The following is a 19,851-nucleotide window of genomic DNA, read 5'->3' on the forward strand; positions in this document are numbered from 1 at the left end:
ACCTATATCTATAATACCTTTCCACCCTAGCCCACAATTATTTCGCAGCTCTGAGAATAAATCAGGACACACATTCAATTTTTGAATCTGACAGGCATCCTAATTTCTCTGTAATTAGTCATTTCACATAAAAACACACTAGCAAGATAATGAAAGCTTATAATATGTCAAGAAAAGAATTCTATACATGAGAAAGAAATAGAATAGCAAAAGTATGAATACAGAAGTGCAAATAATTCCTGAAATATTAACAGTTAATGCACTGGTCATTGACTTTTTTAAAGTGATCTGGTTAATTATTTTATTCCTGCACACACCTGAAGCTGTTGCAGCAAGTTTGTTCACAGTCAGAACCATAAATGTATTCTGACAATGACTTTCATATATTATGAAAATCAATTACTACAATTAGGTACAAATCAAACTACTTATTATGCAGCTGTGAATAGACATTTGAATGAAAATAAAGCTGGGGAGGTAAACATAAAGGAGCAAGCATATTTATGACTATGTCTGAACAGTGTCAAGGGTATAAGAAAGGGGATTATCACGCACACTGATAGTATCTTGTAACTTTTTAAAGCTGTCGTGCCATGTGACTTCCTGGGTTTTATTGAGAGCTGAAACTAATCAGCAAAGGAAACAGGCCAAACAAACCGCCCAGTGGTAATAGGGTCAGAGATGAAAGTAGTAAAGTGTCTAAAATGCTCATTATTTTGCATTTCTGTAGATATATACTAAGGGTGACACTTTAGAACACTGGTTTATTGGTACATTAGTATGTGAATCTACATTTTCAAACAGTTGCCTAAAATCAGATACAAATACAGAAGAAGCCTCTGTGCACATGTCTGTGTATACAGGTGTCTCTACACACACATGGGGTAGATAAGGAGTAAACACAGTTGCACATGCAGCACCTTATTTATTCTAAAAAGAGCATTTTGACAAGCAAAATGGAAAGGAAAGAGATATTCTGACCAAAGACAAGGTTACTGGAGTCAGTAACAAAACTGCTGCTGACTTGAATGGGACAAGGTGTTCCAGCTGGGGTCCCCAGAGGCTCATGGTGCTGAGGTGAAGGCAAGGAAGGATGCAGACAGACACAGCCACTGCCCCCTGAGCCACAGGCAGGGCAGCTGCACAGCAGGAGAGCAGCACACCCTGCAGCTCCCCCAGCAGCCTGCTGCACACAGCCCCTGCTCCCCCACTGCAAAAACACCCCTGCACTCAGGCACAGCAATTTGGAAAGGCTCTTACACACACACTTCTTTCCTTGTCATAAGCACCTAAGTGAAACCACCTGAGGCATTCCAGAACATCTTCAGGAGCTTCACAGGAGACTTGGTCTCAAGCATAACATACCACCTACCATCTAGTCATGGATTTTTAACTTGAAGTTTACAATGTCCTATCTCTATGTAAAATCTTTTCCCTCTCTTGTGAATGGTAAAAAACCTCACAAAATGACATTGCACAACCAAAACAGAAAAGGGGAAAGATTTGAATACTGCCCTCTCGTCCCATTCAATATATTAGAGCTTTTCACTACACTCAGAAGTTTTACAACATAGCCCAGAAATGTTGTAACAGCTTTAGAATCATCAGGCTACATAATCTTCTAACCTAAAGCCATCCTAAGAGCTTCACTAAGAGGATTGTAGTCCATGTAAGTTGCCTACACAAATGAAAAAACAAAACAAAACAGATCCCAAACAACCCATGAAACCCAAACTGAGAAGTTGACGTGGAGAAATTATTTCTGTAGAAATTCAAAAATTCAAATCCCAAAGGAAATCATACACATGTAATAGAAAAATTTTATATCGCCTTAAGGTTTCTGAACAATGAAAACAGGAAATCTTCCAGGATCCAGGGGAAGCTGAATACAGCTGGGATGCAGACCTAGTGGGTAGCAGACTAGCTGGGAGCTTTCACCTGATAATGGACAAAACTATGAAATCAAATTAAAAGCTGAAAAAGAGGTTGTATGAGCTCAGTGAGAAAAAAGAAAAGAGCATGAAGCGAGGATGTTCTTCTTGTGTTCAGAGTTTCTAATTCATCTTTTCAGAATGATTTCCATGTGAGGGATTTACTCAATGGTTTCTTACACTTTAACATTTCCAATTTCTCCCACTGACAGTAAGTGCCTCAAGAGTTCATAACGACTTAAAAACAGCTTGGCCATTGTAATGAACCAATTCCTGAGAAAAAAATGGAGGTACAGCATGAACAGGTACCATAATGCTTTATGGGGTTTTTTTCCTTTCCTTTAAAAAATGTATGAAGTGAAAATTAGAAACAAAATTAGACACAACATTTCAAGGATACTTGTTCTGGAGACACTTTGAGACTTTAGAATATTTGGGATGATATGTCACGAAGTTAAGTTTTAAAAACTGACAATAATGCTGTTTTACTACCACTCAACTATTAGATGCTGCATTTCTCCTGGCTAGGAATATCAATGTATGGGTATTGTAAGGATTGCTGACATCCTCTGTGCTGACAAGAGCAAAACTAATTAATAACTAATTAATTAATAACTCTAAAATAACTTCCTAAAGCTTGTGCAGCAACATGCCAACCTGTTATGTTGCAACTTTCTGTGTAAGCAATGATCCATGTAGGATTGGTGCAGCTCCTTAACTCCATCACTTACACAAAAAAGGATTCCAACATACTTTCAATACATATAAGTCTATATATAGAATTATTATTCTTAAAAGATAATGTGCTTATATATATTTCTCTGCCAGAATCACGTTACATAATCTAGAAATGTGCTTTTTTTTTAGTTTAATCAAATACTGCTATAAGAATTTTTAACATATGCAGAAATGGTGTAGTTCTTTATAAAGCTGTAAGTTAAAAGCTGGAATTAAATGGAAACTTGCTGCACTTGTCTACATTTCTTTCCCCATCCTATTTTGGGGAAGTCCTTCAAAGACCTCCATAATAACTTAAGTTTCAATTTGGAAATGTTATCTGTGGAAATGGGTTTTTGAAGAGGACTACTAAACAAAAGAAAAGGTCCCGTGGTTCTTCAGTTGTCAGTGTCTGCTTTAAGTTGGATCTATACTAAATATAAACACAGAGATATTATCTTAAAAACCATGAAAAGGAGAAAGAATCAAACAGAAGGAATGAATAAAAGTTGCCGAAATAAAATTTGTCAGCATCTCCAGCCATCAGCACTGTCCTTACTAATTCATTAACCACTGATAAATTGACAAGTCAGGTTTTAGCAACAATAGACCATAGAAAAAAATACTGAAAAGCCTCCAAAGCACCTGCCTAGTTAGCATAAAAATACACCAAACTCCCCTAGCTTTTAAAGACAGGAACTATAATGTGTCTTCGCTGACTTTGGTTTTGTCCTATCAGTTTGGACACAGTACCAAAAAGGCAGAGGTCCCAAACATATCAAAGTTCACACTTTAAATTCTGTTCAGTTTGGCTCTTGATAATGTTTCACACCATATCTGCCTCTCTGCATCATTCATTACTCGTCAGTCCCCTTTCTAATCTGTCCTTCATTTGTATTTAACCTTTTTCTACCTGCCTAGAACACATTTGAGGCATTCAAAAATCAAGCACATTTTCCCTATATGAAAATGCATGACAAAAACTATGTGAAAATGCATGACAAAAACACTTATACCAAACTCTGTAAAACTGTGAAACATCTAAAGCTGTACAGATGCGAAACAATGATCATGGTCCTTAGGAGAACCAAACTTCTCCCTTACATTTCCTTGACTTGCTACTCTAATCCTAATTTTTCTTTTAAATTAAAAGTAGTTTCATTTCTTTAGAAAGCAAATGAGGAAAAAGATCTTTCTCTAGTTTTTATGTCCGTAGATTACTGCATAGAAATACATGCTCAATAATAGCACATTAATTATATAAGCTTATTGTACAAATAGCACTGGTATCAAAGTGTTCCTGCAAGGACCATACTGTTTTCTGTTACTCTCATATGGGAAAAGTACTTACTTCCTTTTTATTTCACATTTAGACACTATGCAGGGGATATATTTCTCCTGTTGAAGCTCTGTCTGCAGAGCTCACTCTTAGAATAAGGTCACTTGTAAGGAAATTACTTGAGAGAAAGAATGTGGACATAAATGTACAGTAGGATAACAAATTTGCTGAAAACAAAAAAGATAGAGATTTTTTTAAAAATAGCAAACCAGATACCTTAGATGCTCTAGAAAACTCTGACAAGGGGTGTGCAAACACTGTCTCCAGAAGTCAGAATGTTAGGTGGGTAGAATACAATTGCACAAAAGAGAGAATGACTACCAGATGAGATCCATCCATTCTGTCACACAAACTTCACAATATATTTACTAAAAGGGAGCTTTCAAAGCTGTACGTGCAGAATTCTGTCCGCCAGGATGCAAGAAACTGCAGTGAACACTGACAAGTACTGAGCTTTCCCTGTGCTAACATTTTCTTTCTGATTTGCTATAATGTTTCGTTGTTATTACTTTAGCCTGATTTTTGCTTTTGTGCAAATTATCTGTGAAATTTAAACCATCCTAATCCACTGTATCACATTTTCCTCCTGTTCTTAATTCCTGTGTTTTTCTTTTCACTCATCTCAACCATCTTCCTTGTCACCTTTTAATCTCTTTTTCTTGACCTTTCTGCTCTATTCACTTTGCCATCTTAACCACTTTTTCTTGTCATTATCTGATTTAGAGTGGAGCTGTAAGATTCATATGAAAGACAGTTGCTTCTCTAATATATCCAGTAAACTATATAATAACAAAGAGCATTGAAATACATAAAATCTCATCAAATGTGCATATAATTTTCAAATGCTCATTATTCTCAACAAATATTAATCACAGTTCTCACGTTCCTTATGGACTTTTAAAAGCATTTGGGGACATAAGTCATGGTCCTGGTGACTTCTGCAAAGGTTAGTGCCAGATACTGTGAATTTCCTGAGCTCTACTTCTTGTGTTACTCTTGATAGAAGAGCTTTATGCAAGACTCAAACTCCAAGTCAATTATTGAGGTAAAAATTCACACACATATATTTGGATATTTGCAGGAAATACAGTATTTTAAACTTGATACATGTTTTTGTTACCACAGAATCACAAGAAAACATTAATTGAAAAGATAGCCTAGGAAAGTTTTTATTTTCAGATGTAGGGAAGAATTCATGTGTATGAAACATAGTCATCCTCTTGTCACTGGTCTACCAAATGAAGGGTCAAACACACAGACTCTCCTGTGCAATATGAGAAACTCATAATTTTATTCCTTGTTAGCTCGAAGTGCTGGGGGATCTACAGTCCTAATCCTCAGACTAGAGTATAAGAAGCCTTTCTTAAAGCAGTATAAGGATAAAGGGCTGTTCATCAAGCCCATCTGAAGTTACCACAGAGTAAGATTAGAGCCAGCTGAAGATAATTTCACAACTGCACAATTCAAAGCTGCGAAGCAAACATGTTCCACTAAATGAACTAATAATTTAAACATTATGGTTCCAAATTTGGTGATTTTATATTAAAATCTGATTTTATGACTATGATTATACAATATAAAAACTAAATTAAGAGAATCCAACACAGCTGTTCCAATCATGGGCTGCCAGAGGTGAAAAAATAGGATTTGTGGATTTAGAAAAGAAATACAACTCCATGAGTAGCAAAGAACACAACATCTTGATCACAAGCAGAATGACAGTATAGACAGTTCAGGCATCTCTCTTAATCTTTGGATCCTGGGACCAAAACATCAACATTCAAGCAGCCATTTATTACAAAATAAGAATTACAAAAAGCCTAAATTTGATAGATGTGAAGAAAATATGACCCAAGGGTAAGCAATGTAGAGATGATGGATATCCAGTCTGCAAGGAGCCTACAAAGACAGATCTGACAGGTATGAACTGCCACATTAGGGCCAGTACAGTGTTAATGACATGACACACAGCCTGAAATGGGAAAGGAAGGTGAGGGAGAGGGAGGCAGGATGAAGCATGCACACAAACTGGAGCTCAGGTTTACTGCTATTCCTGCATACAGGGGGGTGAGAAACTCTACTGTTATTTACGCCTTTCCATGAGGGAAAAGCATATTTGCCACCACAAGTGACCAGATGGACAGGACCCAGAGGGATATGTCTCTCAGCGTGGTAGAAAACTCAATTAGTTCTACAGGCTAGGAACTGGTACAAAGTAAAAAGTAAAACCCCAATGTGCCTATTTGAAGCCACCCATCCATTTCAGTTTGTGGAACTTCATACGGAAGTATTCCACATGCATGGGAATTGACTCTTTGATGCATGGACAGAAAGAAGTGCTCAGACTACTGCTGTAGCTAAATGGAAGCAATAACCCAGAATACTGACCCAAAAGTTTCTGCAGAAATGAAAACCTCTCATTCCCTCTATCTCTCACGCTTCCTGTCACAATCCCCCAAAAGGCTTTCCACTCTGTGAACCCCCATAATAATGTAGTGTAGCAATGTTTTAATTTAGATGTTCTAGCAAAATGTCCATTATGCTGAAGACATGAAAAGATTTACCACTCAGCAATATTTATGGCACAAAAAAAAAAAAGGCAGAAGAACAAAGCTTGGAGCAAATGTGCTCCCTTGGCTCTGCCATTTCCTCTTTTGGCTTTAATAAGCTCAGTAACACCGAATACTGGCTCTCAAGCCTGTAAGTTGACACTTTACAAACTAATTTCAAAAAGCATCAAGGAACTTTCTGAGAAATTACCCCCATTTTACATCTCTGCTTCACTTTATGCATTTATTTGCCATCTGATGGAATAAGCAATCACTCACAGCTTGGCCTCCAGCCCTGACTCTCAGCCCTAAGCACTGAATCAACAGACAGGAGAGACAGGACTCTCCAGCTTCTTTCATTCCTCTCCTCATCCCACCTCTAACTGCACACTGCTCTAGCTTTATCCTCTCTGTAGATGTTAACATACTTAAGTCATCTTTTATAGCCATGCATGGGATCCATTCATCTCCCCAGTCCACCATTTAGTTTTTATTATGAACAGCAGCAGCACATACATCTCCGTACATGAGCTATGAAAAGATATAAAAGCACTTACAGACCCTCTACATTATCTTCCTTTCCATGAGGCTGAAAATCCTTGTGAAGGCCTCTTGGTCACCTTACAAATCCTTAATCATTATGATCAAGAAGTTAATTCTCCTCTTTTGCAACTGGACTAGTTGAAGACAAGGTTTCTGCTCTATGGACTTGCAGTGTCTGTGTGTAACTACCTGAACAAGCAGCGTGCTGCCAGTAACCAAGGCTGATTTCTCCCAGGAGAATCACAATTACCCTTTGTCTCTAGATCTGTAGCTCATCTACAGGCCATGACCCACAAGGGGCCAATTTCACCTCGATAAATACCTTAGAGCACGTGTGCATATCACTGAGCGTGAACTAAATATACTCCTAATCAAATAAAAGTGAAATGTTTTCCTTCATACCACTTTGCAGCTAATAGAATAACTTTAAAAGTCAACATATCCTTATCACCTGGAACCTGAAAACCAATTAACTTCTTATTGTTGCTTTAAGAAGTTACTAGTATAACAATGAGAGATTATAACACTACTTAGCACTTACGGTGCTTTTCATCTTCAAAGCATTTTGCAAACATAGACTAATTAATCTTCCCCAAATGCCTGTGAGGTAGGTAGGTATTATCATTCCTGTATGACACAAGGTAAAAAAGAAAAAAACCACCTCTGGCAGAAGGTTCTGTGCTTAGCTCAAGGCCACAAATTTATCCAGAACATACTGGCACCGTATGCTGCTTACAGAAGTTACCCACTGAAATCAGGCAGACACTGCAGGTGGCCATGTTTCAGCATAGCAAAAAAGGATCTGTCATGACGACAATCAGGACACATCTTGCACTGCAGCCAGGAAGCATACAACACTAATTCTAATATCTGCCTTGGATTTTGAGAGACAGCGCTTGCCGTGTTGCTGAATGGTAATTAATTTGCTCATTGGGAGATCACAAAGTCCCTAATATATTATTTCATGCCTTCATATAAACACCTAGCAAAGCAGACTGATGCAGTTCTACTGGGAAGCACTTGCCTACCCAATAGGCAAAATCTGCTCATCAATAAAGCCCAGGTAGTGGAAAGCCAAAATGTTCTTAGGTATCTATCCTTCCACTGCTTCAGACAGGTACAAGTACTCAGGCCTCAGGTTGAAAAACATGACCATTTAAATCCTTTCATCCTACAGCTGACATTTACAGTGACTAAAAAGATTAAAGATTGTACTATCCAAATAACTCATTTTGGGTGGCGAGTATTTAAAGCAATAGACTTTGGAGTCATATTAGGACAGGAGTTGCAATTAAGGTACCAGTTTCTAAGGTCTTAAAAATGTATCCTTGACAGTATTTAATAACTTACATAATAAAATAAAATTGTCAAAGCGTGTATATCACTCCTTTAGGTCCCTCTTTTCCTGAATGGTGATATTTTTCTAGCACCTAAATCTAATTTTGATGGAATAGCAGTTGAACAATAGCTGTGATATAGCCACACACTGTAACATACTGCACATGGCTCTACTTTTTAGCACCCAGGAATGACTGTCCAGCATACTGTGAAGGAAAAGAATTCTTTTTCTTTACTTATTTGGTACATTTGTCCTCTCTTCCAGCAGCTTCAAGAAGGTATTTAGAGCATTTAATCTAATTTAGGCACTTAAGTATTCCAGAATAGTAAAGGTATAAAACTATGCATAGGAATGGTTTCTGCAGCAAAACTGAAAGGGATAGAATGCAATTAAATGGATCTTGAGACTTGGCTGACAGCGAACTGTTCTGACTGATAAATGCAATGAAGTCATTCTCACTGCCATCTAAGAAGACCAAATAACTTTACCCGCAGTCTAAATCATATTTGACTCAAACTTCCAAAAAGTAAAAATCTAACAAAACCTGCACTATCCCCCCGGGTCTTCTAATAGAAAAAGGTGCCCTACAATTCAGTTTTCCAATTTACACAGTTTGCAAACAGCGCTGTGAGGATTTTGTAAGAAAAGATGAACATGCACAAACCTGCACTAAATTCTGCCACCCGTGCTTGTGGGTCAGCTTCTGTTCCTGTGCAAAATCTCACTGACATGATACATGGATCCCTCTGTAGGACCACTACACTGTTCTGCAATTACAAAAGTCTTTGAAATAGAACAATGACTACCTGATCAGTATTTCATAGCCACCTCTTCCCTTTAACATGTATCCAATGGTAAATAAAACACAGGTTTTGCATGCCTGCATTTTCTTACTAAATTAATACAAAGTTTTTCAGTTATTGTGAGTCCAGGTTTGATTCATGATCTTTTTTCAATTATATTAATATTACTAAAGTATTACTTCAATTTTTTTTCCAAATACAATTTTAAAAGTACTGCTTACTTTCTGTATTTCCACCATCCTTCCCACCCACACCGTAGTCATGCCACACTTTCAAATATTTTTCCATAGCAGTCTCCTATGTACTATCACTTTATATCACTTACAGGAAGTGGTATACAATTTCTAAACACAGGAACTTTTCTCTGTACAACAAAAAATTCAACTTCATACTGTCAGTTTTAATTGAGCAAGAGATTTGGGCATAATGCAATAAACCATCATAGAATCAGTCACAGAATGGTTTGGCTTGGAAGGGACCTTAAAAATCATCTGGTTTCAACCCCTCACCAATGGCTCCAGTCTAACTACAAGCACTTAGGTTGCTGAATTCAATTAGAGAAGTACATTTAAATCAAGTAGAAAAGCACACTTAAATCAGGCTGCTCTGTATAGCTAGATACTTTGAAGTATATGAAAACAGGTGTCATCTCCTTCTCTAACACATATCACACCTTTAAAGTAAAGTCTTTCATGGAGTTTCAGCCATTGTCAAGCATGAGATTAGGTATCTTCTCAAAATAATACAAAATTGAGTGTCTTTTTTGAAACTAAGTAAAAAAGGCTCACGGCCTTCACTTACATGGCTCTCCTCTGAGGTTCATAAACAAAGAGAAAATAAATAACTAATTTAAAAGTTCTCAAAATAGTAGGCTAAATAATCCTCATCGAAAATTTTTAAAACAAAACAGTTTTGCAACAGGTGAAGGGGCAGAAGAAAAAGAAGAGACTGAACTAGGTCTTAGCTCTCATGGATGTTAGCTGAAAGCATATTGCCTAGATGTAGTTCCCATTGCCTAAAACATATTACTTGCTCTTTTAGTTCTGTCAGCTGCTTTTCAAAAGTAACAAGATAGTCCCCAGTTATATAATAATTTCATGTTTAAATACTTTACAATATGTTTTAGATGTTGAGAATCATAATGACATAATCATTTGAGAATCAAAATGACAATCATATATATTTTTGGGCTCATATTTCTATTTATGTAATTAATCTAAAGCAACAGAAATTCAACTCATGAGGAAAAATATCATTAGACTGGAAGAGACAATTGGAGAATCTCCTCTCCACAAGAAAAGAGCTCATGGAATAAAGATACCATAAATAAAGCACACCTATCTCCAATAGCAGTATCCCTTTCTGAATTCCTACCACTGGATTTTGGGAGAGGAAGAACAAAAAACATGTACTGAAACAACTCAGGAAGAAGAGACAGCAAAGTTCTGATTGCCTAGCAGAAAGCTTTCCAGGGATTTACTCTAAAATATCAGGCATAAAAAAACATACTGACATTCTAAATGTGAGTCAGCAGTGCCCAGCATGGCCAGGAGAGCCAGCCCTGTCCTTCAGCAGCCCCAGCATGGCCAGGAGAGCCAGCCCTGTCCTTCAGCAGCCCCAGCATGGCCAGGAGAGCCAGCCCTGTCCTTCAGCAGGCCCAGCATGGCCAGGAGAGCCAGCCCTGTCCTTCAGCAGGCCCAGCATGGCCAGGAGAGCCAGCCCTGTCCTTCACCAAGCCCAGCATGGCCAGGAGAGCCAGCCCTGTCCTTCACCAAGCCCAGCATGGCCAGCCAGGCAAGGGAGGGATTGTCCTGCTCTGCTCTGGGCTGGGGCAGTCTCACCTCCAGGGCTGGGAGCAGTTTGGGTGCCACAATGTCAGAAAGATGTTAAATGTTGGACAGCATCCAGAGGAGGGCAGTGAGGATGCTGGAGGGCCTTGAGGGGAATGCGTGTGAGGAGCAGCTGAGGGCAATCGGTCTGTTTAGCTGGAGAAGGAGAGACTGAGGGGAGACCTCAGTGCAGGCCACAGTTCCCTTGTGAGGGAAGAGGGGCAGGCACTGATCTCTTTCTTCTCTGTGGTGACCAGTGACAGGACACAAGGGAATGGCCTGAAGCTGTGCCAGGAGTGGTTTAAGCTGGGTATTAGGGAAAGGTTCTTCACCCACAGGGTGTTTGGGCACTGGAACAGGCTTCCCAGGGAAGTGGTCACAGCACCAAAGCTGACAGAGCTCCAGAGTGTTTGGAAAAGACTCTCAAGCACACAGTGTGACTCCTGGGGTATGCTCCACAAGGCCAGGAGTTGAACTCAGTAAATCCTGTTAGGTATCCTCCAACTCAGAAGAGTCTATTATTTTATGATTTTAATTCCTCCACATTTGAGAGACTTGAGAATCTTGCATAACTGCTCCAGTAACTTTCCAGCTGACACTGAAAATTTCATATTATTGTTTTACACAATAAGGGCAGAAAGTGAAACACCGGTCATGATTAATTTTTAAAATTCATTCCTAATTAAAGGTATTTATTAAAGGTTGCCATTTTTATTTACAGAATAATTTCCTGTTGAATTAGGAGGCTGTCAATTACACTGTCAACAAAGCCACAAATCTTATACAATTTCTAGGCAGAGAGGAAAAAATAACAGGAAAGTATCTTTTATATATTATTTATAAACCTTTGAAATGACCTTGAAGACCTTTTGCACAAAATACTCCCAATGCCAGAAGCTGTAAATTCTCAGTCAAAGATGAGGAACACACTACCTGAAACAAGCCCTTTATTACCTGACCCTATCAAACCTGCAGGTAGTCCCCAAAGGGGCCAAACTGCTCTGCAGCGCAGGAAGACACTAAGCCATACAAAAATAATTGAAAGGACAATGAGGGAAATTAAATGGGCACAGAAGACAGTGCTGAGACCATTGGAAGGTGAAGAGGGTATTATCCATCCTAGACTGCCATTTTAGGCCTACAGACGTGGAATTTATTGCATATTGGGTAAGAATCATTAGCTAAATCCTGTGTGCTTTTCTGAAGAAAGTGAAAGGGAATAAAAACGAAGCCCCAGTGTACCATCATATGTGACATGCCAGAGCACATAACTTCTTCCAGTTTGTTATCGCTATTTAAAAAAGAATAATACTCTAGTCAGGCAATAGTTTATTAATTCATTAACTAAATGGTGCCTGTTCTGACATAATTTCATACCTAGTACAAGACAGTGTCTATAGTACAGATCTTAAAAAACTTCCTCTTGATTTTACCTCCTTAAGGTAATGATGTCAAGGTGACTAATGACTTAAAAACTAGAAAACAGTGTTAACCTGAATTTTCAACACATCGCAGAAAAAAAAGAATAAACAGCAGAAAGTAGAGTAGCAGCAAGCCTCGGTTACATGTGCATAAGAGAAATATTTTTATTTTCCTTGCAAACATTAGTAGGCAAAGAAGTCAACACCATCTGCCCAGTTCTAATTTTAATGTAAAGTTATTCTAAATTGAACAGAGAAAAAACATCAATGGAAAAAATTATTTAGATATTCTAAAATTAAAACTAAGGACTGTCTCACCAGGAGTGAGATTTCTAAACCTACTTTTGTTTCCACATAAAATAGGAGATAGCCTTAAACAGAAAACTGAGCCACAGATTCACACAGCTCTTGGCCTAGCTTTATCCTTTTAGATAGCTGGGCCGAAGCACTCTACACATTTCATAACATTTTTCTTCCTCTTTACATTAAGTAGCTTAGTTGTGTAAATGTAGAAGCATCAGTTCCAGGCACTACAGTTTTGAATCCAAAAGTTCAGCATAAGTGCTGAACCATAACTGGAGTCGAGTTTAATCACACAGAATCCCTGGGATATAAAGGGGCCTCTTGGGATCATCTTGTTCAAACCCAGTGCTCAAGCACAGTCAGCTACAGTAAGGTGCAAGAGAACCATATTCAGTCAAGTTTTGAGCATCTGATGGATATTCAGACTTCTCATGTCACTCCAGTCCTGAACTGAACAACTCAACAGTGAGCTTTAGCAACCGATTACCATCTGGTTATATATCAGAGATAACCACTACAAAAATCATCCAACACACCCAAATGCACAAATTGTGAACTAATTTACCTTTACTACTCACTGAGCAGTGGTCTTTTACTGCTCTTGTAAGCTAAAAGTAAAAGCACTGAGCTAATGAATGATTTTTATGCTCATCCAGACATACTATGTTTCCCCGTATCTTGGAACAGTCTTCTTGGAACACTTGTATTTATTTTTTCTATTAATTTTTAAACTATTTACATTTTTAGATATACTGGAATGGCAAACTTTTGGGCAACTTATTAATGAGTCAAATAACTGGGGGTCTATTTTTAAATTGTAAGGCCTGAATGCTTCACCCTTGACTCTGCAATATAGTCACTGACCCACTGCCCAACACAGGCCATTTCCTTCCTGTGCATCATCTATTATTTATTCCAAAGATGGTACACAATGCTTCCCCATCTCTGTAAAACATTTAGGGAGCTACAAGGGAAGTGTACTACATGTGTGGAGTTTTACCAAAACTGATGGAACTGGTGAAATAACATTCTCTTCCTGCAGCAAGAATGCCTTGGAACTAATGAATGATACACTCTGAATTCAAACATCTTGCCTACCTTGTCTGGTATACTCATCTGCTTCTCTGTGGACCAAATCTTTTACCCGGTTTCCATACAGCAACCTAGAGGAATCATGATCAAAAGCTTTCAAGGTTTCACTGGAGCTGTAAGACTTCTGAGTAGGCACTCTGCACTCCTCATTTTCTGTAGAAGAGTTCGTATAGCGCCGCTCCTTGTCCCGTCTGCTCTTTGTCAGGGAGCAATAAGGCCTACGTTCCTTCACATCCATACTTCATTCCTTCTCTGCGCACATCAGTCCAGCTTATTGGCAAGTCTTCTCTACATTCAGCTTACATTCACCTATAATAAAATTAGAAAGACAACCACTGATGTGTTACAATGATCTCTAATGGCTGTAATTGATCCCTAACTGTCTGGAACAGAAAGAAGGAAAGAAAAAAAGATCTGCTCAGCAGTGGGTCAGAAGCACTTCTGTAAGACTTGCCAGAGCTCCATGCACGAGCTACCCTGATCTAAAACATTAGCAAAAAAATTCTTGTGCAAAACATCAACACATTATTACTCATTTTTATACAACAGATTAAAAGATCAAAAGCAGAGAGTGATTGGAGCAGAGAACCGACTGGAAAAACAGTAGTTTTTCAGCTTTAGGAATGTGTTAGCTGTCTAAGGTCTATCTGCAGGTAAGCTTTTTTTTTCTTTGTCTGAGAAGCCTGCATGCTTAAATGGCATATCTGGTTTTCTTCTGCTTGTTGGAAACTTGTGGTATTAATTTTGGGGTTTTATACTTTTCTGCAGACTTTTAGGCTTCTACAATTTCTACTGCAATTGCTATTCCCAGAAAATTATTCTCAGAGAACATGTACACATAATTTCACAGCAAGCTACACAAATAACACAGGTTATATACAGGAAGGTTTATCCAAGCCAGTATATTCTATGCAAGCTGTGCTAGAAGGCAAGAAAATATTTGATTTGCAAATGACAGTCAGAAATAGTTTTTTCCCCCTCAAGTTTTTAAATAATATTACAGTAAGAATCATATTTCTATTACTATTTATTTTGCTTTAATATTTAATTCATGTGTTTTCAAAACAAAACTTCTCAGTTTTCAAAAGAAGACATCTCAGTTTAATTTATTGGGTACTGCAACCTCGACCAAAATATCTACATTTCTGACAGAAAGAAAGACTGGATATTCTGCTTTTGTTTTATCAAGAGAAGTGCTAAAATAAAGTTAAGAATATAATTTTTATCTTTAAGCAGCTGAGAAAGCCTATGCATATCACACAGCAACACATATCACAAATCAGCAGCAAACTCCATTTGCACTCTTTTCAGCAAAATAAGGTTGCTTTACAACTCTTCATTTATTTAAACACTTAATATCAAACTAATTAGTTGTCACTTCTTAAAATATTTTCAGAGAGTATCAAATTTACTACAGAGCTATAATTCAAGTTTGTGAACAAGAGCCAGTCCTTTATCATTTTGTTTTGCAATTTTCCAAAACGGTTTTTGCATTTCTTTGCTTATCTGAAGCTCAGTTTAGACTCAAGAATAAATTCCAAAGACTTCCATTTAAGGAAACAATCTACTTTTATATTTTCAAATTTTAAGTGGCTAACTGATATTTTCACATGATTAAAAAAAAAAGTTTTACAACACAACAGTTTACTAAACTGATGACTGTTTAGTTGTTTGCATGCCCACATAGCACATCTTTCTAGCTTTATATGAAACACTCAGATTTTAAAACATTTGATCTACTAATAAACGAAAGTACTTTCCAGGAAAATCAGTTTACTAGAAATATTGTAAACTCTGTGTTTTATTAATATGAAACTGAGCTGTGATGTTTAAAAATCATTATTAACAAATACACACGGGAATTCCTTTGCAGTGCAAAGCCTATCTCCCCTTTCATCTAAGCATGTCAAGACTTTAAAGGGCCACTAATTCCTAGTGTCTCTAAACTGTACCATGGGAAAACTGACACACTATTCATCATCATGACTCTTCACATCAAAGAAGAAATAATTTTTATTTTTATCTAAGTTTCCAAAATCCTATATAATGTTAAAAAAAACAACAAAAAACCCCAAAACAATAACAAAAAAGCACAACAAAAGCCAAACCAACAACCCAAACTCTTATTTCCACAATACGTTATTACTGTAGCAAGTTAAAATTCTTCAAGAGTTAATCTATGGTGTAGCATGAAGAAGTACTGATCTGCTTCCCAGAGAAGTCTATGAATTCAATAAAATTTCAAAAAGCAGTTCTCTGGGTTATCTATTGCTTTTCCAGGCAAAGAATGAAAAGGTTAAAAAAATACAAGCTGTTTAACAGCACCACTTTATGGAGACACTTCAGCAGTGATTATCCTGCCAGAATAATGAGGACTACTGGATTATTTGTGAGCATTTTTGAAAAAAAAAAAACAAAAAACCCACAAACAAAACAAGCAACGAAACAAACAATAAAACAAACCTTTCAGGTTTTAAGAACATGGTCTTTTTGAATCTAGCATTATACAAATCACCTGTTTACTTTCAGTAGCCTTTAACTTTAAAAATTTATGGTATCTCTCAGCAAGTCTTAGGAAACAACATCCTCAGGCTTGTGTCTGAATTTATTTCATCAGTGAATTAATACACATATCTAATAGAAGACAGAATAAAAGCTATCTTAAAGAACTGTCTACAAATAAATGTTCTTTACTGTGATCAGACAACAAGCAGAAAGGGAGAGCACAAACATATTTGCAGAAAACACAGCAACAAATATCAGAATTAATGTTTAAGTAGGGTAAGTCAGCAGTGACAAGCCAAACAAAAGGAGACCTGCAGACTGCTTTACTACATCTTTACTTGAATCATTGATACATTATGAATCACCCCTTCCTCTTCCCTAAAAAATACTTTTCAATGAGAAGAAATGAGAGAAATATTTTCAATTATTGAGAAAATTATTTTAATAAAAAACCAAACTGTCATTTACTGCATCTATCAGCCCCTTTCTCTGAAAGATCACTACTTAAATACTAACAAGATTTCCCATTCACATCTTTACAGATTCAAATGAGCTACTGCTGCACAGATTTGATCATATTTCCTTTTTTTCTTCTCTTCTGTTTCCTACAACATTAAAGCTGCATCTTGGGGTCTTGGCAGGGATAGACAAATGCACAGCAACTAATTTACAAAACCAGATTAAAATCTTAAACCAAGGGGAATACATTTATTTTGAGATGTATTATGAAACACTTGCTTTCATCTGCAAAGAATTTTTGCCCATATGTCAATATTTATGGTCTATCAGGTTGCTTCACCCCAACTAAATGAAGTCATTTACACAGAGCAATATTTACAAAGCTATTGAACTACTAACACACTCACAAAAGGATGTCAGTTCAGCTCTGCTATACACTGCTGCATGTGTTATATTGCAATGCTAACCTGAAACAGCCTGCATGGACTGCAGAAAATAAAAAAAAATTTTCACTGGTGCACGCCACTACTTCAAGTTTCTGTGCAATACTTTTGAAAGTATAAAAACTGAGGATGCTCATCTGTGTCACTGAGCATTGGGATCTCCCATGACCTCTGCAGTGATCTCGGCAGTGCTGGGGGCTCCTGGCTGAATTCCACAGGAGGGTGTTCACTGATCACCAGGCTCACATGTCAGCTCTCATACAGTCACGCTCAGCCCACTTCTCTATCGGCTCAGCTGATTGCACACTCAGAATCTACTTTCTCAGTCTCACTCCAAATTTTAAAAACAGCTTGAAATCATAAAGAGAAGATGCCCATTTTAAAAATAATACCTACATATTTATTTCAGCTTATTTTAGAAGGAGAGAAGAAACAGAGAAGCAGTTCTTCTTGTTATCAGGTCATTGGGATCAAAGATCTCATTCCCTTATGAGTCAGGCTACATTGAAGACCTCTGCCCTCATTAACACTTTTAGCACAATATTTAATTACCAAGTCTGATAAGTTATGAGCAATTAATAATTAAAACAAATAAACAACCAAAATCCCTTCTTTTGCTCTAAGTGTTGTAGAGACACCAAGTGCAAACACTAAAACTGAGCACAAGGCATGTTCACACATGAGTGTCTAAGCTACCACAGCAGCTTCAATGACTGATGTCTCACACAGACAAAGTTGACTACTGGTGTAGTTTACACTGCATTTAAAATTTACCAGGACAGCCTTTCATCAGTTTCTCTTAGTCATCTACAGCAACATGAAATAAAATTGACGTAGTGAAAAACAAAAACAAAACAAAAACAAACAAAAAACCCAACAAAAACCAAATCACAGTTACTTAGCTTTTTTCAATAAAAACCACTTGGTATTTAAGTTCTACACTGCAACACAGAAAAGCAATATTTAAATTGGTAAGATGCAAAAAAGGCATTAAGATCATGCTACAGTTATCCAAAACACGCAGGTACAACTTTAGCATGCCTGCAGGCATTTAAAATGTTTCAGAAAATGACTGCATTTCATTCAACACCTTGAACTCTGAGTTCCTCAAAAGGTTGTTGCAGTTTGGTAGCAGAATGGCAATCGTGCCCAAGTTACACAGTGCTCCCTCCTCACCTCTCACTTGAAGAAACTTCTCCCAGCATTAAACATGATTCAATGAACATCAATGTACCTAAGAATTCTAAATATACCTCAGTATTTTATGTCCTTTGATATCTAAGAATCTACAGAAGCATGGAAGTGTAAACAGGTAAGAAATAAAATACGTTTGTTACTGATCTGACAAGATAATTGTACAGAAAAGATTATGTCACTGCTTAGGTTCATTTATGGATCTACTATAGTCCCTTTCAACATCTACATGCATTTTAGACATTTCTAAACATACAAAGCAAAACTGAAATTAATTCTAAGAATAATAAGAGTCAATAATATATACAGAGCTGGAATAGAAAATATTCAAAGAAAGGAAAGATAAAACTTGTACATTTCTCTGTTACAGGAGAACAGTAAGAGAGTTTGAAATACAAGGAAGCACAAACTCTCCTCCTCAGTCTCAAAGAGAAGCAGCAGCAAGGAAAGCAGCATTATTTCCCTTCTTCCCTCCCCGAGGCCAGCAAAACTGAGATAGGGAAGGAACTTACATATTATATATCACAAACTTCCCTCCCAACATCTCAATCTAAAAACTTAGACATTCCAAAGAATCCTGGTATTCCTAGCTGCAGAGACCTACATTATTAGTGAATTATTGTTATTTTTGTTATTAATTACCATTATTACAAATGAAGAGTCATTGATCCTTCCACAGTGACTCCTAGGTGAAAGCACAGCCTGAACACTTGCTGAGACGGGGACCAAATCTGCTTTCATGGTTCTACATAAACACAAGCAGTACAGGAACCCTAAGATTTCTGGGAGAAGCAGCAGGCTTGAGCTTCTGTCTGGAGTAAGAGCAGAGGATTTTACAGGCTGCAAGCTAAGACAGTGCCTATTCTCAGCATTGACAACAGTTGCTGAAAATAGCATCTAAGTAGTGCTATTCAACAGATACGTGTCTGCAAGTGCCATTACTTTCATTAAATAATAATTTCCTTTGTACCTGTAATTGTTGACCAGGTGAAATTACTGTAAATACTGCATTAGTTACAAATTGCAGTAGGTATAGTATTTCACAGCCTTTTAACAGCAGAAGAACAAAGCAAAATTCAACGGATACATGTTAACAGGTAGATTAAAAAGCTTAGGTACAATATGCAAAAATTAAGAAAATCTTCTGTCTACAAAAAAACCCTTCACAATTCGCACAACTAATCACCCATAAAACCTATTACAAACAAATACTAAGAAAAACTCAAAAAGCATAAAAGAGTGATGAAATTTCCACTTCAATGGCTGATAAAGTGAGATATGTCAGAAATCAACTGAGCTGGAAAAATGACACTTTGAAGAGGTGCTTAGGATGATCTGTAGCCATGGTGTGCCATTATTTAAACTGATGACTCTTAATACATGG

At 37.3% G+C, this 19,851-nt stretch overlaps 1 protein-coding gene across 19 annotated transcripts in view; it reads right to left on the bottom strand.

The window, feature by feature from the left end:
* Positions 1–19,851, bottom strand: part of TENM3 (teneurin transmembrane protein 3) — a 1,290,863-nt gene that overhangs the window by 298,064 nt on the left and 972,948 nt on the right. For 18 of the 19 annotated variants that reach the window (XM_054295903.1, XM_054295906.1, XM_054295901.1 and 15 more), the window contains one exon: positions 13,873–14,175. The exons of the other annotated variant lie outside the window; for it this stretch is intronic. In XM_054295903.1, coding sequence (XP_054151878.1) covers positions 13,873–14,104 — 232 coding nt within the window. In that variant the 5' untranslated portion in view covers positions 14,105–14,175. The remainder of the gene's footprint in view (positions 1–13,872; positions 14,176–19,851) is intronic. 19 annotated transcript variants of the gene reach the window in all.

The sequence above is a fragment of the Melozone crissalis genome, unplaced genomic scaffold (assembly GCF_028551555.1).
Source record: "Melozone crissalis strain CALT ecotype California unplaced genomic scaffold, PUWL_Pcris_2 ptg000006l_1, whole genome shotgun sequence".
In the NCBI taxonomy this organism is placed as follows: domain Eukaryota; kingdom Metazoa; phylum Chordata; class Aves; order Passeriformes; family Passerellidae; genus Melozone; species Melozone crissalis.